The 22,185-nt window shown below is 33.7% G+C and overlaps 3 protein-coding genes across 3 annotated transcripts in view; 1 reads left to right on the forward strand and 2 right to left on the reverse strand.

The window, feature by feature from the left end:
- LOC140747680 (protein phosphatase 1L) overlaps window positions 1-22,185 on the reverse strand; it is a 238,542-nt gene that overhangs the window by 170,469 nt on the left and 45,888 nt on the right. The gene's annotated exons all lie outside the window — the stretch shown is intronic.
- On the forward strand, window positions 113-3,992 carry LOC140747908 (uncharacterized). Its single transcript, XM_073080549.1, has 5 exons — window positions 113-414; window positions 1,329-1,529; window positions 1,825-1,971; window positions 2,535-2,646; window positions 2,724-3,992. The coding sequence occupies exons 1-5, from the start codon at window positions 256-258 to the stop codon at window positions 3,140-3,142; spliced, it is 1,038 nt and encodes a 345-aa protein (XP_072936650.1). The 5' UTR covers window positions 113-255; the 3' UTR covers window positions 3,143-3,992.
- The window catches only part of slf (C-type lectin domain-containing protein slf), a 28,068-nt gene continuing 9,866 nt past the window's right edge, over window positions 3,984-22,185 (reverse strand). Inside the window, exons 2-5 of the mRNA XM_073080550.1 lie at window positions 17,415-17,523; window positions 6,381-6,560; window positions 5,806-5,942; window positions 3,984-4,735 (exon numbers count right to left, since the gene is read on the reverse strand). Of these exons, the coding sequence (XP_072936651.1) occupies window positions 4,490-4,735; window positions 5,806-5,942; window positions 6,381-6,560; window positions 17,415-17,523 (672 nt within the window). The 3' untranslated portion in view covers window positions 3,984-4,489. The remainder of the gene's footprint in view (window positions 4,736-5,805; window positions 5,943-6,380; window positions 6,561-17,414; window positions 17,524-22,185) is intronic.

Below are 22,185 nucleotides of genomic sequence, written 5' to 3' on the forward strand. Positions count from 1 at the left end.
TATTTTGATGAAAAATAAATTTTAAAGCGATGGCAACTCTAATGCACTATGCTATGCAATAATTTTGCATAGGAATCTTACTGGCAACCCTATTTACTTGTTGCTGATCGCGCGTAATTTGACACTCAAGAAACATTTTTAGATTTTACTTTTTGTTGAAATGGAAGGTACTTTAAGATTTTACTTATTTATTAAGTAAACTATATAAACAGTCATATACTACATTTCTTAAACCAGTAAGCAGATTTTTCCAAAATGGAAGTGACAGTAACAACTTTTACGAATCCTTTTTCGTTCTTTTGTGTAGTAGACGAGATTTCTAGAGAGTTTAGAGACGTTATTCATTCATCATTTGAGAACGTGGAAGCTGCGAATAATCTAAAAAAATCTATATCCGATGTCAATCACGGTCAGGTAACTACACAAACCATATTTTAAGTACTTGACGCCTTCTAGCGAAAGTTATATCCCATTCAATAATTTATTTAAAGTAATTGTTAAACTATCAATGATCAGTGCGCAAGTGTAAAATTAAAATATGCTTAATGAGCTCGAATCGATATAGTATTCTTGGTGTGATGATTTCATAGATTATTTTCAAACTTCATTGATATTTACCTAATTATAAGTGCATATAATTAGATAATTCTAACAGTAAACTATATTCCTTCCTATCAAAGAACTTCGCTTATCACTTGTTCTTTGATAAGGATGTAAGCATCAACTTATCAATGATTTAAATAAATTGTAACTTATTTTCTGGACTTGCAGCTCATTGATTATCAGCATCTGTGCTTGTCGTTGATGATGAGCTTATAGCTCTATTTGCTGGTACATAGTCACTGCCCTAGATATCCCAGGAGACAAAATAGGACAACTAATCAGGGGCATTCTCTGATGCTCTACTGCTATTACTTGATAAGTAAAAATAATATCTCATATTATAAGAAGTGCCCCATATTAAAAACCATGCTATGTTGCCTTCACATCAGAATAACATATATCTACTAGCTGACCCGCCAAACATTGTGATGCCATATAAATAAAAAAATGATAAGGGTGAACAACCCTTATCACTTAGGGGTGGGAAAAATAGATAGTAGCCGATTCTCAGACCTACTGAATATGCATATAAAATTTGGTGAAAATCAGTAAAGCCATTACAGAGGAGTACTAACATTGTAACTAAGTAACTAACATTGTGACACGAGAATTTTATATATAAGATTACAATGTCCTACATATTCACCATCAACACTTGAAATCACTTTCAGTTTAAGGTATTTTTATATAGAGATTATTAATCTAAATGACTGGTGTCTTCGCAGTATGTTGCAGTTATGTGGAAGAACAAGTGGACCCGTGGTGTTATCACTATGGAGTCACAGTTCCTGATTTGGCTGGTTGACTATGGGATCTACATACATCCGGATGATAAGTCTGTTTATACAGATTTACCTGTGGAGTACAGAAAACACCCAACTAAAGTATTTGAAGCTGCTATCCATGGGGTTACACCTTTGGATAAAGTTTGTATTACTCTCCTCTCTTTTTAAAATTACACAATGAAATATACAGTGACATGTATTATCCCTGTATAAAAAAGGGAAAGTATACTCGTAATGTTTGCATAAGCATATCAAAACATTTTTATTAATTAAATGGACTTAAAAGGACATTGCAAAAAAGGTAAAAAAAAATGTATGAAATAGTGAAACAGAGTAAGGATGGTGCAATAAATTAATCAATGCATCTTATTTAAATATATAATATAAAATAAAGTAAAATTTTAATAACTCAATATTTCTATTTCTATTTTTACAGGTGATCAGTGATGATTGTCAAATTCAAAATGCAATATCCACATCATGGAATAAAGGTTCAGTGGACAAGTGCCAAGAGCTTTTAAAATCTGCTATCAGAACATATTTTGTGCCCATTGCACTCATGACAACAAAGAGCAATGATGTGGTAAGTTTTATTGTAGTGAAACTTCTCTAGGAGATAGATGAGAACGAAACAAAGTATTGTTTGCTGGGAAATTGTTATGCTGGATATTACAATATAATATTTAATTATTATTGTTTGTGCTAAGACATTACACATATATACTCCTCTTAATTATGCTCCTGCTTGCAAATTATTCCTATATGATGGATGTAATGCATGGATATGCATTTTGTACTATGCAGGTCCATTTAATGATAAGGGGCAATGTCAACATGTATGTAATTAAGTTTAGGGGTTCTGCCAGCAGTGTATTCCTCAAAAATATCTCATTGTACCATGCAAAAGTTGCTGTATTTAAAAGTAGTAGTAGTAAATAAGATTGGGATTCCAATCATGTTTATGCTCATCACACTTATTTATTCATTTATATTTATCATTATTCAGATTAACTCATGTCTTTATATTTTTTAATATTGGAATGTTCCTCTTATTAATTTTATTTTCTCAATTGACTAATAGATGGCGCTTAACATATTTGAATTATGATTTTAAAACTTTAAATAAGTTCTAAAATATTCTTACAGGTTTTAGGAGATCTTTACCTGGAAATGTCAAAGAAAAAGATTGTAAATATTATTGATGAACTGGAACTGTGGCCAGTATTTTTGGAGAAGAATAAGGAAGTTTATGTTGAAAGTATAAAAATATTTTTATTGTTTATTTAACACAACACATTTTTGGCCATGCTATACCATTCTTGTTTGTTATTTCAGACCTGTCAAAATACTTTATAACCAGGCGGAAACATCGTGCGTGCATTTTGAAACCCAATTTCGAGAAAATAAAGTTGCCAACAGTAACACTACAGATGTCGTTACAAGAGTACACTACTCTTGTCGACAACAAGCCAGTATTGTCTCAGTTGTTCAACATAGACTCGGAAGATGGCGACACTGACGTCGACACTGAAGTTAACTACGAGAAAAATAAAGATGCATACAGATTAACACCTGCTGAAATTGAGAAATATTCTAAACTATATATCACAGTTCATGGCTGTGAATATAATGTGTTAAATCTATTGGTGAACAAAGCACGAGATCTGAGGATGTGTGAACGATACAGAGATCATGACCTCAAATCCATTGGACGTGGTATCTCATTCAGAGGGTCATATAGAAATGACATATAAGTATATTATTGTTTATAGGTGTTCCACATTTTTGTTTTTTTTTTGTATGGGAGAGCATTGAGATGCATACAATTTTTTTGCATTTATTTGTTACTTAGCAATGAATGTACCTAATAAGTAGTAGTACCTAGTAAGTTGATAATACTTATTGAAGAAATAGTTTATTTTCATATATTGCATTCTAAGCCCTAGGTTATGTTTTGCGATTGAATTAGTATTTTGTTATAGTTTATATTTATGTCGCTAGATGGCATAACCTGTTATCACTATTATTTGAGTTTAGTATGCAGCAAAATGGCAATGTGTTTTTTGTTTTATTTTTTATTTTGACCAAGATCCTATTTTATAACTGATGTGTGTTTTGGAGTATAAATTCCACTCGTTTTTTTTTAATTTTAAGGTAATTGAACAGTTATTCGTTTATTTCATTGATTTTACGGGTGTTATTTGCTCAAAGCGTAGCCGAAGTCGATGATTGGTTCAAAGTATATAATGTAAGTAGATTTAAGGCAAAGAGTACAATTATTTCCGCCTTTTACCAACAAATCTACCTCCTGATAAATATTATATAAGTGTTGTTTACTATTCTATTTTAGAAATGTTTGATATCATAGGGACCAAGTTATTTTTCTTGGTAAGTGCTAGCGCACACTAAAATTTATTTATAGCGATAATCTCGTTATCAATGCCTTAGATTTTAGATGATAAAAGATTGTATCGGTTCAATTCTGAAGTGCTTTAATCGGTTGTGAAAAAGAATCATAATGTGCACTAGTTCTTACATTCGTGATTTTATTTTGTTATCTTAAAGTGATTACTTTGTTACTTGAAATAAAACAAGTTATAGAGAGTTTTGTTTTATTTTATATACAAATAGAAATTCTTCCCTTAGGTAAATAATCTTAGTTAAACTTAATCATATCTTATTACTAATCTGTACATTAGTTGTACGACGGGATAAGGGCAGTGCATAAGGAAGAGATCGCTACATATTGAGAATTATGGCAAGTCCGGAAACGACGTGCAGTTTGTTCCATAAATATGTGTGATAAACGAGAATTATTTTAAAAGAGTGAAGAAAAATCGTTGAGTGATTGGCATGTAAACAAGAAAACAAGTTCGGTTGAAAAATTGCGTCACCCGCGTGTCCTTATTTCTTCAGCATATATCAGTGTAGACGCACTTTTGGGTCAATAATTGTGTTGATACTTAAGTAGAGACGAGGGAATCTACAATTTGTTTACATGCCTATTCCATATTCTCAACGGTTACTGGCACTCGGCCGCCGTGTCAGACACACGCTGCATATTAATTGTTGGAAAGTTAATGTCGTAACGTAAGGTCAGATCACAGACGGATGCCGGGGTTGGTGCTGGCGACGTAGTTGAGGAGTTCGTCGGAGTCCTCGCACACGACCGGCTTCTCGTGGTAGCAGGCCACGTCGTGCCATGCGATGCCGTCGTTGTACACGTTGTTAAGGACGCTCAAGCAGGATTCCGATGTGCCGTTGATGTCGAACTCGGCGTTGTCAGGCTGGCGTTGCTTCTTGTGACCGGTTTGCGACCATGCGTTGTAGCCCCAGCCGTTGGGGATCTGTAAAGAATTATTATATAAATACGTCACTTATCCACAGACATAGTTTCCCATAGTTATTAGAAGATTTAAGTCTGTATGATTATGAATTCGGCGTAATAATTTCAGTGGAGAAAACAACATCCCTAATTTAATTCCAATCCTGAACATTGTTTACGTAAATTATGCCGTTTCGAATAAGTAATTGCTCTTGCTTAATCGGGAATCGAACCCAGAATCATTTTCATGACACCTTTATACCGTAGCTGATTCTAAAAAGGTTATCGAGATTATTTTTTGTTAAGATTGATGTCACACGACATTACATACGGTTTCATTAGGTACCTATTTATTCGAAATCACGGACTTTTGTTTCCATTTGTTACCTTATTTAATCACACGGATCTTTTTGTTAAAATCGTCATTTAGAAGCACCTTTTCTATTAAAATATGTGAGCCGCATATTCATGACATCGGTCCAAATAATCCAAAAGTAAATACATTTTGGGGCAAAATGTACAGACGTGTGATGCAATGTGGGTATTACACAGTAGCAATTGCGAATGTACTTTATCGTTTCTGTTCTAAGATGTAACACATTTACTTATTCTCGTGTTCAGTAATGTTATACAATATGCAAATAACTTTGTGGCAGGTATGGAAGTGAAGGATTTTACTATGTTTGTAGTCAACACATGTAAATGTCTACAGACGTAGATACCTACCAATATGGTAAGAAGGTAACTAATGGTTGATTTATCATCTAAAACTTATAGGTATTTAGGTATCTACATATGCACCTAAATATTTAAATAATTGTCTCTACATCATACCCGATACTAGAATTCCCTATGACATGAATAAAATTAGTCTATCCAGAAAATAAATCTTCTCTTTAGGTGTGTGCCTGGCTGGGTATCGAACCTGAAACCTTTTCTGTGGCACATAGAATACATGCGTTGTACATACTACGGAAATTTAGAGAATGACACAAAATAGTCTAAAAATGTATGTCTAAAAATTTTAGCAATTTTTTTACTTCGAAAGCATTTGACGTTGTTAATAAACTTGATTCAGAATTCTATATTAACCTGGTTGGTGGGTGCAATCTTTTCCCTGTTGGCAGACCAGAACCAACCGAAGATGTTCTTGGGCTCCAAGTCTTTACGCGACTCGCAACCTTTGAAGTCGCAAAGACGTCCGGAAGTCCAGATGTAGGGCACATTGTCTGAAAAAATTCAGAGATTAGAACATAACAACTATAATAACGCACAGTCATGCAGACAACCTAATTAGAATATTAAAAGTGGTCGATATCCTGTAACTTATTTTACCTAATAGAAAATGAGTAATAATAATAAGTCTCCGTAAGTTTTTTTTATTTATTTCATAGATACAACAACAGTATAACATACAAACATTCATATAAGTAACATTCACAAGATATAGGCCAGTATGCATGCCTCTTACTGGAGTGGAGCTTCTTCAAACGATTCGGAGTAAGTACCTATTCAGAGCTTTACAACCGTCGAAGTTTTGAATCAGATATTTGAAATCAGTCTCCAATTTACTTATAAACTATTAAATTAAGTGTTTGTGTATAGTTAAATATTCGTCCGAAGCAGACATCGGCAAAACTCTAAGGAAATGACGTAACACAATTTACCTTGCTGGATAAGCTTGAAGATCAGGTTATTTTCTTCTTGGGTTTCCATGGAAACGAGGTCCATGCAGTATTCTCTGCAGATGTTACGGCCATCGAGCCAATCGAACTTTCGGTTAGCAAGTGCAGGCACATGTCCGGTATAGAAGTAGTTGTGGCCGCGATAGGAGAACTCCTTTGGCCCTGTAAACAACAAAACAATAATAAGAAAATTTATTCATAATACAGCATATCTTCGCTAACATCGTTGACAATTGGCATCATACAATACAAGGCTACTTAATTTGACCTCACGTAACAGACGCAAGCATGAATAAAATAACTGAATAACAATTCACACGACACTAAACGAGCATGAAGTGAGTGTTGTTAGTGCAGCGTTAATAGACGACCGCCGACCCTCAGCCAATAAGTCATGTCTCCATATCACAGGTGCCACGGTCGCGACATTGACGCCTCCAGCCGAATTAACGATCACGCACAATTGTGTCTGATGACATGCCTTAACAGTGCAACGAAACACGCCTTTACATAACTGCATCCGACCTTTCCGTATTATGCAACACGAAAATATTATGGAAACGTTAACGCCCGACTGCGTAAAATAACAAGAAATGATCAAACTATTAAGCTTTCATTATTTATGCAAACCGATTCACATGTGTCACATTCCTGTGACTCGTCGTCCTCGTTTTTTACGTAACATGCTCGCTACAGAAGTGGTTTATAAATCGTTCTGAACTAATCAACAAAAGTTTTATGCGTCAGGCCGCATCAAAATGCCGAGTCATTGTATGTTTGCGAACCAACGATGCAGCATTTACTGTAATAAGTAAACTCTCCAGTATATGTATTGAACCACTCTTTAGTGCCAGTGTTCTGCTCGTATGCCGAACAAATCAGATTTTTCTACGACATGCAAGTACTATAATTCCTCTAACATCACTTGCTACAACCTTTTTATTCTGAATATCCGTACCCAACTGTCTGAGAGCATTAAATTTAATTATTCTTAAGAAGTAGGAGAAATGAGCTCCGATGATAGTTCTCGAAGAACCGCAAGGTAACGGTTCGTTTTTAAAGTAAGTATAGCTTCACTTTTGTGCAAATATTAATTTACATCACGATATAATATAGATATAAGATACTAATTGAGAATCAACGATATGCTAAGAGATAAATAAGAAAGGATGTTTGTAATATTTATTGTTTAGTTGACATTGTGCTTAATTAATTTATTCTGTAGAGTTTATAGCTGCTTATTTTTATAAAAGTGGTTTTATTTTCGTTTTTGTGTGATTTTATTTTATAGTTGAAAAATTGCCGATTTATGTACGAATGTACCTACCTACATAAATAAGTGTCCATTAATATTGTTAATTCAGAACATCATCCAAGATTATCGCCCTTATATTATTATTCAGTTTAATAGTTGTGTATTAAAGTCATTAAATCACTAACACATTTTTATGTAGGTACCGTATAAATATGGAAGATGTCATTACGAAGATGGTCTTGGCAAACATTCCACAGACTGATGCGTCTATCACGCGTCTAAGTGGGTCAAGGATCGGTACCGGATGCGCTTTTTATATCCAAGTAATCATCAACATGCGGCTAATTGCATGCGTAAGACTTTAAGTTTTAAATAATACATACGATTATTGCCTTGAAATAATATTGGCTGTCATTAAGTTTACGAAAGTTTGCTAAGTTTTAACTATAGATTGTTATTTTCAGAATGTATTTTGTTATTTGTTCATCCATATGACTGAATAATAACATTAGTAGCTAGTTATCTACTTAAACTTAATCGTCAGTAAACGGTTACATACCTAGGTAATAATACTGTAATTTAATATTTTACAAGACTGTAAATTTTCCCTTTCTGTAAATAATAATGCACCAAAACAACCTTACAATATTTCTCATCCAAAAAAGGATCAACCTTCAAACGTACTATGATTAGTGAAGCCGTGATCAGTAGTTAGTTCTTGACTAGATAAGTAGATGTTCTAGATAAAACCTGTGAAGAAGTTATTTATCTACATATCTATATCTACAAGAGTATCTTTCCATTAATAATGCAAGAGGTCCAAAGAACTTATCGATGACGAAATAGACTAGCCAAAAGGCTAAGTGCAATTCGATAACAAAGCAGGAGTTTGACATTTGGAGCTATAATTTTCGTAACAGTGATGTTCTTGGAACATGGTTCATAATTAAATAAATATTATATAATGGTATGGTTCTTCAAAGTTCATTGAATATGTTAGGATAAGATAAACAAGAGTTCTCTTCAATTGTGCATATTGCTTTTTGTGATAAAATTATATTTTATATAAATACCCTTTTTAAGAAAACTTTCAGCGCTTTGGAGAAATAGTAACATCGAGAAGGGACTAACTAACGGGGTTATACAAATTTTGATGAACAATCAAGATTTAGATACAAACAGCTGAATTTCAGGATTCAGGAAAAAGAGTGATTGCTATCTTTACACTGGAGTTTTCTCAAGTGTGAAAACATTTCTCGTAATTAAGAATGAATGCACCTAAACTGTGTAAAGCAATTGCAAGATCCATTAAGATTCGTACGGCAGACAATTATTGCTGGACCTTGCGCGGTGACAGACAGACGGATGTTCGATTGTATAATGGCGCTCAAGTACGAAGCACCAACAATGGGTCTCGTTTGTATTCCCATAGATATATCTTTTTACTTCGTCGATAGTAGGCTACGCGTTTTCTCACAAAAAACACAAACAATGGATGATAATGTATGCTGAACTAATATTGTATAGTAAGAATTATTTACATGTAGGATAGAGTGGCAGAAAAGAGTTATAGGTATGAATAACTCTAGAACGCCTATACTTTTCTAAAATACCTAATTATTTGAGTGCGAAGGTAAGATTTTGAAGCGTTGAAAAAAGGTTGATTGATCATACTCTGTTGAAATCTAAAATTGGTAGTCTTAATTTAAGAAAATCCGTATATACATACCTACGATATGCCTTCATTCGGCGTACGTTAATCTATCAGAGACGGTATCAGAGACAGTTCACTTCCGATTCCTATGTGTTGTGATCTCGGCACATTTTAAGTGAACAATGTTACTTTTGTAACATTCTGTTTCACCTAGGCACACGAGTCTACTTGGATTTTGACGGCAGGACATAATTTTAAGAGAAGTCTTTCATATGTTTAATGACTTAAACGTATGGAGAGTTCATTCTCGAATCTCTACAGTATTTTCTTATACATTTTAATAGCAATCATTGAGATAGAACGGATCCACAAATAACTCGATCGAACTTTGACGAGTGAAGATGTAAATAAAAATAAACAGTAGGTAAATAATAATAATAATAAACTTTTGGTTGGTTGTTTATCACACGAAAGGCTTTGTTATATTTCATTCAATTCTGTAGAGGTCAAAAATGGCGAAGGACAACGATACCCCCCTCAAATTTTATTTTGTCAAGATTGCATTGCAATTAAAATGTATTTAAGGAGATAATATAATTGCCTGAATTAATAGTAGTCTCGTCTTTCCGCTAAAAATAAATACCTTAACTATTCCAAAGGCTAACTTCAATCACAAATATTGGATTGTAATATTGAAAGGTATACGTATGAAGGCTACGTTGCAACATCACTAAACTCGTGGATTTATTTTGGCTAGTTTATGAATGATCGCAAATATCAGAATGTAAGTAATGAAGCCATGGACGAAGTAAACGAATAGTCGTTTAAAAGCATTTTTTTGTAAATCGTGGTTTATGGGAGGACATGTTTATTAACTAAATATTGGTTGGTGTAGAATGTAGACGAACATGTCACATAATAAGATCAATTACATTTATTAAATGATTCCAGGTTCCTTACTAGACAGGCGCCTATACCTATGATATATTTGAATTGCTGTTCAGTGTCCGCGTTTTCATTCATCATCAACCCATTACTGTCCCACAGCTGGGCATGGGTCTCCTCTCAGAATGAGAAGGATTAGGCCATAGTCCACCGCGCTGGCCAAGTGCGTATTGGTAGACTTCAAATACCTTTAAGATTTTTTTTGAAAATCTCTCAGGTTTCTGTGTATGAAAGGTTCAGGTGTAATGAAAGTAGATAAGAATTTTTTGTAACGGTATACGAGTATCTTTATATTCATTCAACTTTCGTGTAGGTCCTTGTACGTAGATGTGTAGTAGATTCATTGCTAGGTAGTTAAATTTCAAACAATCGTAAGTTACCCAATGTTTTATTGTATGTTAATGTTAACTATCGTCACCTAAAACACGTGAATGTTTCAACTTTACAAAGTTAGTCGAAAATCAATATGTGAATGTCGTTAAAGTTACTAAAATAGTGAGGTCATAATTTCGTAAAACGTAAAGGTATCATCATAACAATACTTTGTAAATGAAACTCATAAATAATAAACATGTTCGAGAAAAAAATCTATGTTGAAAAAATAAGAAATTCCCAAGGAATGGCTATTATGTATTGTATAAATTATGTATTGTATATGTAAATATTAGCTCCGAAGTTACATATAACAATTAATGGTGTTATAAATAATGACAGTCCAAAAAAGGAATCCAAAAAAAGTCTTCAATTTCATGACATGTTCATGTCATTTAACTAAAATGACTTTTGATGCACATCAAATATACATTCCTTTGGGTCCACCACTCTAGCTGATGTTTTTTTAATGAACGTCTATACCAATGTCAATGCCACCAAATATAATTAGAGGTCTTTATAAAATACTTTGCTTTGAGTTAGATATGATTGATTATGTATCTTTACGCACTCTTCAAAGCTGAACAAAGTAGAAAACGTTTTGCAGTGGCAATTTAGCCGTCGAACCTTTCGAGAGGAGCTTTATGCCATAATATGATATGATTGCAATTTGTAATATTTTCCCTTTACTGGATCATAGGTCTCCACACAAACTTATTAATGTTAGCTAAGTTAATCGCGAATAAGGCGAATAACAATACATGTTATTCGCCCGAAGGCAAGGAGTGGTTCCTTAAAGTGGTTTTTGCGATTGTTACAACATATTACTGACTGGCTGCTTAACGTGCCTAAAACTAGGTCAGTTGTCTCAAAACGGTATTCTATTTAAAAATTAAACATGTGTACAAAATATATACCTATCTTGTATTGAAGTCATGAAAGCGAGTTACTTGTTTGCGTACGAAACTACAAAGTTGCAACATTGGTTTTGACGGCGCACTATTCAGAGGGCGCTGGGATTCGAAGTTGCCACACTTTGAGAGCTTTATCTGCATAGATTAAGACTTCAGCTGATGAAATAGTTAGACACATCAATGGTGATGATTGGTCGTTAATAATGTAAGCGAGCTAAGTCTATACAGGTATGTTCTATACAATAAAAGAACAAATTAAGGACTATTATTGTTAGGTCTTTATTGTATACTTACAAGATAGTTAAGTAACTCATGTTAATATTGTTACCTATCTTTATCTATTGATCTATTGTTTTGATTATCTATAGATTTAAGTTAGGTACGATATTTTAATGGAATTGGCACTAAATAGGTATTCATAAACGTTAAAAACGTTAAGAAACGAAACAATATTTAAAATTGTGTTCTAATATATCTGTTTTTAATAAATTATGTAACATATAGGTACCTAATAATACAAATCCAGTTTTGGGATGGAAAATTTACGAAATAATGCGACCACATCTTAGACACGAAGAGTAAATAATAGGTAATCGGAATTAATTTGGTTAACATAGGATGAAACACAGCAAAATAATGAGGCTCATTATGCGTAATAAAACCGGTATGGGTATGAAGAACGTGTTTCAGATGACCCGTCGACTGTTGATCATGTCCCGTGATCGACGGCCATGGACCACGAGAGGTCACGTCACGTGGACTCATCGCGCAGTTAGGGAGGTGTCACACGAGCGACAGTGATCTTATGATGATCGATGCCGACTGTCCCTGTAGACGATGCCGACTGTCTCCGTACCCCGATGCTCGTAGCCATGATCTGTTGCTCGTTTTTCTGTCGTAGGTTTTCTTTTTTACTTCACATGATCGACGGCAGTCGTTGACTGTCGCTGACGATAAGCTTCTACAATTAGCGACAGTTCTCGACATAAACTGTTGCTCGTGTATTATCTCCCTTATTAGCCACACACTCATTAAACGGTACTGCTGATGTACACAACAGTGTTTGATATTCAAACACATTAATGTACACATTCGGTGTAATTTACATGCCAATCTTGCTTGCTATGCCCTATGTATAAAATGTGTATGTGTCCATAGTTTATAAATAAATGGCGTTCCAAATGTCAACCGAGATTTAAAGAAAAATTACAATTAATCATGATTACCTCATGGTGTGTTATGTCATTACTAACAACAGCTAACAATGGCAAGAAGATAACGCCATTATCATACAAATGTATCATTTATTCAGTAATTATTTAAGATACATATAGTAGAATACAATTTAATTTAAGATCATCTACCTATGACAAGCCTTATCTAAATGCACGCACTCGTCTGATTTTTGTTTATTGTTTATTAGAGCTTAAATTAATAATCACTCATTTTAAAATAAGAGACTAATATCGTAAGGAACCTACACATCTGAGATTTCGTATAAAAACATCTTAAATAAATCACTTTAATGCTAGTTCGTTCAGCCAAGAGTCTTTCATGGTGGATCTTTAATAATAATTCGTAAAGGTGGGTGAACTCTACCAATTCGCACTTGTTCGGCTCTCACTCTGAGATAAGTGGGTCAGTATGCAGTTGATGATTTCTTATAATATGGAATGCAAGTCCTAAGCATTCATAAATTTCATAATAGATCAGTGAACCCTTACTAACTACCTACTTAATAATATAATAACGTAAGTTACTGAGGCTTTTTAAATGACTAAGCATTTGTTTCTAGTAAATCATCCTTATTGGATTATCGTATGCTAACGAATATCAAATACCTGTCGTTCTATTGGAATTTATCATACTACAAATATTTGCAAGATCTCATGAGCTCATCGGTCGTTAAAAACATAAAAGGTGGTGTACAGTAGCAGCGATTTTAAGCATAATAACGACTCTACATTGCAAAACTTCAAAATTAATAGTGGGTGGTCATAAATCTTACGGCCATTTATATTTTAATGTATTCTTATTACAATATACTCTGAGGATCGTGCTTCACAAAATAATTTTATGATTTATTTTGTTAATGGCTTAGCCATACAAATGAATGGTAGAGAAAACCTTGGTAAAATTGAATTGCATAAACTGTAAATAAAAAAAAATATGAAGTATCTCCTCATCTGTACAATGTAGGTTCCTTATTGTAAAATTATAAGGAATATTATTTGGAAAAAAATATTGAAAGCTCTCGTTTTCACATATTGCCCTTTGTTCTTAAGTTTTCTGTAATTAGTTAATTTATTTAGATGGCAGTAATAACAAGCTTGTATTTTTATGTCAATGAAAAAGCAAACGCGCATGCAGTTCATCTTACGTTGAGTAGTCACTGTCGTTTCTAAGTATGAAATTTCAAAATGGACGCTAGTCATTTAAAAGTGAACACAGATGTAATGTAAAATTGTAATATCTGATATAAGGCATATACGGCAATACGAAATATAAGGCATATACGTAATAATTATGGGAAATTATTACGTATATGCCTTATATTTCAGCAAAAGTTTAAAATAAACTTCCTCGAAAACTCATTTGATAGTAGGTAGAAATAGTGCTGTGGTTTACGTACAACGGTTGTCACTTGTTACTTCCTATTTTCCTTCCGGCATGATTGTTTCGTGGTAAGTGTATTTCTTATTAACTTGTGGTTTAAACAATGTATGAAGATAATATTATATTAAATGTGTATAACATTTAGTTTATTACTTTATTTTGGGATTAGAGCTCTACTGAGGAACATTTTTCAAGTATTCAATCGTCCTTTTTTCCATAATTTTAGTATCCATTAATATTGTTACTATTTACTCTTTTTTTCAATATTTTTTCATTAACGATATACGATATTTCGCGTCGACATGTTTTTGGTATTAACATTTTAGCTATATAAACCGAAATTCCCCTATTACCTGATTACATCAAGCCGTTGAGTATATCTATTTAATCTTTGTTCAACAGCCATAAAGCTCGCAATCTGCGCACATAAGCTGTCTAAACACGTCGGTGATGTTGTTTTGTCATAAAACAGGCTTCTATGGAGACGTGTTTTATTGGCCACAAGTTATGGGGCTCTTGGCTCATGAATAACCTTAACACGATGACCGGTTGTAACTGGCGTTACGTGGTTCATTCATTTTCACCGTTTCTCGTAATTGTTACGTAATTATTTACTACATTTCACCTAGTAAACCATTCTAGTGTAGGCGGTTATTAAGACATTCCACGTTTTCAGTTTTGGATAATTTTATTACGTCCTTGAACTAACTTTCTTAGCGTCTGTACTAATGTCTTAATAAAATAATAAGAAAATGTATTTAAAAAAATCAATAGAAATGCTTTTAAATACTTAAATATCTTTCAATCATATATGTAAATTTATTACGTCCTTCGGTAAAACTAGTCAAATTAATAAATTAAATACTTCCATTTACAGATGTCTATTTATACACTTCAAATTAAGTAAGAATACGATATAGGTATAAGCCTGTTTTCGAGCTTAAAATGAACACAACACAACGGACATAGATATTGTTATAATACATAATAAGTACAAGTAAAAACACTTTTCAGATCACGCGGCGCGTCCTCGAACGACCGAGACCTTGACGGAGCAATGACCGCGGAAGCTTTCCTTTTCTATGAGAATGAAAGTTCAATAATGTTGTTATTGGGCGTAACCAATTACGTTTTATGCGCTCTACTTATGTAACAAATAACCGTGTTTGAAATCAATAACCTACATAAAGATGCCGTTTATTTCAAATTTAGTCTTTTAAATTTAGTATGACGGGATATTTAGTAATTATTCTGCGTCATGAATGTTAAATTAACCCTTTAGTGATCTCAAGGGAGCCATTTAATTTATCGTGCTGTTAGGTTGTCGATTACACATATTTCTCTGTATTTTACCAAACATTCACCAATCATAGCATGTCCTTCATTAAAGTTATGATACTTAAATATTTACATTTTACTATACTCGGACATAATTAATACTAAAGTCAAAATTGATAACCTGTTGATTGTTTAGTTTAGTATCTAAGTTCCATGTTTACTTTACAACACTTTACGACATTTAAGTGTTTAACACTGGTAAATTCAACTGATTTCTCGAAGTAATTTGCGTATTCGTGAATAGATTCGTCACATGTGCATCATATATTGTAGGGAAAAAAACCCGACCACCGAGAAAGTCAACGAATATCTAAATCGGTGAATTATTTACATTTAAATTTAAACATGCTGAACGTAGTGTCACATGTAAGCGAATATAGGTACTGGCTTTTCGGAAGCCCTCTTACGTCGGGGGCCCAAGGTATGGACCTTTGCCCTTAGGGTAAGGACGGAATAGGTCTCTACATTTTAACACGTAAAACGAAGATTCGTGTATATAGATATATGTATATAGAGGTTTCTTTGTATTTACAGTAGGTATGTGATCGTCTTGATTAATGATTTAGAGTGAGGTCACGGCTAAATAAATAAAAAAAGCTTCTATGAAAAACTACAACCATACTAACAACCCAAAATGTAGAAGTAGAATTAGAATAAATATTTTCAAGGCCTTATCTAGTCGTGTGACAAAATATTAAATTGATCTAATAATATTGATGTGAAACATCTATAGCCGCACGTAAAACCGATTTCTGGCGTGGCGACGCATGCCGTGGACACGCTATACGATGGTGTATATATATACAGTCTATATGCAGTAGTGTGTACGGTGTGGCGACGCGTCGCCATGCGCAATCGAATTCAATAAATAGTCATCGTTATCTGGAAAAAAAATCGTAATATTTTATTTTATCATTATGACATATTTAGTTCCTATCACAATATGTTCTTTTCTGCATATTACTTTTACAAAATAATGTCGATGTTTCACATCTGCCAGGCGTTCCGTGACGGCTCACATTTTTTTTATCTTGTGACCGACCCTAAACGTTTTAAGCATACTTTAGCGTATTAAGTAAGCGTATGCAAGTTATTCTCATATTTTACTGTAATCTTTCAATTTTGAAGGACTATCCGAAATTTCATGCTAAATTTAAATTAAATAATAAATATACTTTTCCTTAAATTGGTATTTTGTAGCCAATCATAATGCACATATGATAGGGTCATTTATGAAATATCATATGGGGTAAATGGCCTCATTATAACTGAACATATAATAATTTCCATACAACAGTATAAGATGTTATAAGTTTGTATTACATATTTCTATTATTAATAGATATATTGCTCTAAATTTTATTAAATAACGTCTATTACATTGATATAAAAGATGATGCTAATATACATTTTATTTATGTCTATTCCGGACCTCTATGACTGTCTATTTTAAAACCTGTTTCAAGCAACCAAAGCACAAATAGTATTTATTTAAAGCCATTAAATTAATGAATCGATGACCTTAAAAAGGAAGCGACAGACTATTTCGGCGCTTTTGTTGTAGTCAAATCATATTTATGTGGTTATTTTTCCGGTGGTACACATGTGCTGTTTAAATTTTACAGATGTCTAACTCGGCTTAGTTTTATATATTCGGATCTCACAAATATATTAAAAAAATATTTAAGAGATTTGATGGAATTTTATCGTTTTGATATTTTGATAAGTAGATACCTACTCTACATCGATAAAATATACGTCGATAATGATGCTGATTAAATCAAAGGACCATTTAATACAAAATGACTATATAAATCATACGGTTCATTATGGAAGTATTCCTATGGTCTTAGACTCACATATAACTTAAGAGAATCTCAATAGAGTTGAAATTTATCCTAATTTATATAGTAAAAACTTACTGTTAGCGCATTTCTGGGGGTTAGGTAGGGAAAGGAAGCGTCCAGGCTTCTGCGCAGCTGCCAGCGTAGCCAGCACTGCGGTACACGCCACTACCAACCACGTCTGCATCTGGAGACAAAAGAATACAATTGTCAATATATGAATTATAAAAGAAAAATATAAAATAATGTATAAAAAATAAATTAAATGATAATTAAGCGGTTTCTTATAAATCCTAAAATTACATTGTGTCTGATACTATTCATAAAAAGCTAATTGTTTTTCTAGTCTTGTAATAAGGTTTGAGAATAACTAAGTATAACGCCGGCGCTGCAAATATTTAAATCTGTGAGAAAATAGAATAAAATACAAATGTTTATAGTTTACAGTTACAAATTAATTTAAATCATTAAATTATGTATATAATATTTATACGTATACATTAATTAAAACCATTTCGAAACGTCGTAGGTATTTATTTATAATTTTTGCAAATATTATCGCTGTTAACGTTAATAATGTTGCAAACTACATTAAGAAGATGTATTTTTTATAAGTTTTTCTAATATGTAACGTTAATAATATTGCAAACGGCAATAAGAGGATTAGTCGAGGTTAATTTACCTATTTAGCATTACGTAGGAATAAATATATTAACGCAGAATCAACATTGCTCAGCGAGATTGGATTACACATCACGTAATCGATGAGCAATGTTGATAATTGATGCGACACAGGACGGCCTGGGCTTGCTTGCCAGCAGTTTGTTGCATAAATGACATCATATAAAATTCCTTCTTTACATGACGTAAATAAGTTCTTATGACAGCTATGGATAATTGTTTTTATGTTACTGTTAGTGGTAGACCTAATGGCGACTTCTGCTTCTGCATATCTGTCGTATAGCTGCAGTGTAGCGTGTGCTATTCATGTAGCCTGTAGTCCATTCCAAATAGCTAACGACTTGTTACTGAATTCCAATAACTCAGTCCAAGAACGTGTTCGGTCCCTAGTTCCTATGTATATTTGACTACGTATCTCAAAATAAAAATATGTACATATAATATACAAGTATGTACATTTAGAGCGGTTATAGTACCGCACTATAACTCTACCCGCGGTTATATTAAAGAAGCAGAATGGAGTAATGAAGCGAGACAAGAAATTATAATTTTAATTTTATATTTAATATGACAATATTTTAGTCTGTACCAAAGAAGCCAAGGATGACTATATATGCCAACGTTGAGTTAATAGCTATTTAATGGATGATTGAAAATATGACGTGTTTCATCATCATTAACCTATAACTGTCGCAGTGAGTAGGGTGCGGGTGACGGACATCACACACTTTTGCATATTATTTTGAATAACTCAGGAATTAACGTTTCGTCATGTTTTTTGTTGTTAAAAACGTGGTTATTTTTGAATTAACACTTCGTCGGTATTAATGTTCTACTGCTGGGCACGCGTCTTTTCTCACTCTGGCTCAACTTAAGGCTTAATCCACTGCCCTGGCCAAGTGCAAATTGGTACACCTGCCACACCTTATGATCCTACACCTACACCTTTGAGATCTTTTTGTTCGTAAAAAGAGTTGTAAAAGTTTCCTGACGATGTTTTTCGAATACGCGGGTAATTTTAAAAAACGAAAAGAGCTTGCCTGAGATTTTTACTACGGTAGGTACTAAAGATTGAAACGTCGAAATTCAAACCACTACGATCACTACTTTCATATGCACATGACTTCGATGAGTTGCTTTGGATTAGACCCAAATTGGAAGGCGGAAATTACACCATAATACTTAACCATTATAAGATTTGAGACCAATCAAACGAGTCTCACGATTGACTTTCGGTGTCAATTTGCGTTTGTGGATCGATGGCGTAACTCTATCACGTATACTAGTTAATTAAAACCTTAATTCCTCAGCGTGAGAAGTGTGAGCAGCTGTTTTTATGACCCACCACACTAAATATATTGCTTCATTCAAAGTTCGATACGAACTACTAACCCATATGTGTAGAACAATGCATTGGAAAGTGAAAATATAATGCCGAAACGAATCTTTGTCAATATTGATAAAACGTAGTTTGGGACTTAACGTACGACTTAATATATTATGGGACATACCAGTGGCGGACTAAGGTCATCGGAGGCCCAGGACGGAAAGTTGAATGGGGCCTCCATTCAACTTTCCCAAAAGTGTAAAAACTATTTGTTTCAGTGATATTTCTTTTTCGTTGAGAGATACACATTTCATAGATTGTTTGGTTCTGACGACCTTTTTTTAGCAACTGTGTTTGGAGGACCCCTATAATCGGAGGCCCGGGGCGGACCGCTACTTCCGTCCCCCCCTTAAGCCGCTAGAGGGATCTACAAATCAAGCAATTGATGTTGTACACAGCTACGTTAGGTGAAAATATGTATAAAACCTGCTTGGAAATATGGTCACGATGCCGTTTAGGAGGTTCCGCATTCAACTTCCGATCAGGAGAAGGATCAGGAGAAAATCATATTGATCAGATTTATAACTAATGAATCAATAAAGAAATGAAAAGCTTGATATTGCATTAAATCTTGTACTGGCCTTAACAATAGTTACGATATAATTAATAACTTATTTACTTGAAATACTTTAAGGCATCGTCATAGAGTAATATTACAGTACACTCTATATAGTTACTAATGTAATTAAAAGAAAATGTGTAAAAAATACACAACCTGGAATGTGGAATTCTAATTTTAGTTTACACTAGCTGACCCGGCAAACTTTGTACCGCCGCAAAATCTATTTATCAAATATATTTCATATAAAATATAGCGTATGTTATTCGTGGATAATGTAGCTTTCGAATGGTGGAAGAATTTTTAAAATCGGTCCAGTAGTTTTTGAGCCTATTCATTACAACCAAACAAACAAACAAAATTTTCCTCTTTATAATATTAGTATAGATATAAGATAGTCAACTCGCACATGTAGCCACTTGTATAGAGCCTTATTTGCATAAACTTGTAGCGTGTAAGTACACTGTGGGCATAATTGCAATAATATTTCATCACAACATATTTAAGTTTAGTGCAATATTACATTTTAAACGCCCACGTGCGTGCTTTCAAGAAAGGTTGACACTACTCGTAGACATTGGGTAATGAGTATGAGTAGCTGTTTTAAACCTTCCACACTTGTTCTTTATTTATACACACGACTGACATACTGTAGTTGCATACTTACATACGGTAATTTAATAAATATTAAAGTGTTCGAATAGATAAACATTCTTATCTTACTAATATTAAAAAATTATTTTTTTTCAGGATGGATAATGGTTACTTTTCAAATAAAAAAACTACTGATCATTTTTGTATGAAAATGTAGAGTAATATAACTTAAAATCAGAATAACACATCTATATAGGCTGCAATTATAAAGATACATATTTCATGCCGGTGAAGCAGCGGGCAAAAGCTAGTCATTAATACAATTATAGTATCCAACTGCAGTCTTAAAGCAATTTTTCGCAATCAAGATAATTTCGAAAGGTGATTCGAAATTATCTAGATATTTTGGCGGTCACAGATAATAACACAAAAGATAAATTGATAGATACGTTTTAAATAGATTATGTCTTAATGTGAATTTATTCTTATCATGTCAAATCAGTGTTTAGGTTAAGGTTACGTTACATTAGCGGTTATTTAGTCTCTATTAGCACGTATGATATATTTAGTTCATTTATACCTTTATGATTATTATTTTTTAAGCTGTTCTTCCACAGTGTTACAATAACAACCCAACAAACCAACTGGTTTAATATGAACACCATTTACGTAACAATTGTTAAAAGTGTCCACTTCGATTCGCTTCAAGATACGCCAGCTTAAAATTGGTAGGACATTGATCAGCCGGCGCCTTGCGCTTGCCGCATCGTTACGTAAAGTGGAGTACCCAGGGCTGCCAAATATCCTGAATTAGTCGGACATGATCGCTTTTTCACACGTAACCGGCCTAAGCGACCAGTTAAACAGGTGTTTTCATTATCCTTTTAGCTAAGCCGAACGTGATACCCTTTTGTGCCCATCGTCCCATGATTGATTACTAGTAAACTATTTTTAGATAAAAACAAAAAATATGACCGGTTTCTTTAAAGTGCGTCATGCGTCAAAGGCGTATGTCCGGTTTTTTGTGTCAAATATCTGACAAATATAATTTCGTCAGTCTTTTGTATGTATGTTTGAGTCTGACAACCCTGGAAGTGCCTGGCGAGACCGACGCGCCCCGGAGACGCCTCAGGCGATCTCTACCACACTACACACGTAAACGAAACATCGACCTAATTTATAAACAGGCGTTTAAATTTTAAACCATGTCACGAGTCACGCGACAATGCAATCGTTAAGATAACAAAGCCTTTTTGAGCGTCAATTTTTTGCAATCGAACTCATTGCGATTAGCAAATCCGTTCGTAGAGTTGATGACTATCGCGTAATATTTGTTTCACGGCTTAAGAATTGGTTAAGTTATAAGGATATTACGAACTACAAACGGACGTCAATACGCAAAAACTTCGGACGTGTGATGATGTGTGTTCGTGACATAGCAATAGCATATCATTCCGATTATCTTTGTAGCTTTCAATCGCGGACGAGATCAACAGACAGGCTCCATACGTAGAAACGGATGTGTGTCGTTAGGCGGAATACCATGAGTTACTAAGCATGGCTGACCTTGACTCGTTTTGCTCTTAGCAGATGTTTAACCGTAAGTGGATAATTGCAAACATCTCATC

Source organism: Epargyreus clarus, unplaced genomic scaffold (assembly GCF_041222505.1).
Source record: "Epargyreus clarus isolate Ecla_fem2 unplaced genomic scaffold, WU_Ecla_fem_2.2 ptg000015l, whole genome shotgun sequence".
NCBI lineage: Eukaryota > Metazoa > Arthropoda > Insecta > Lepidoptera > Hesperiidae > Epargyreus > Epargyreus clarus.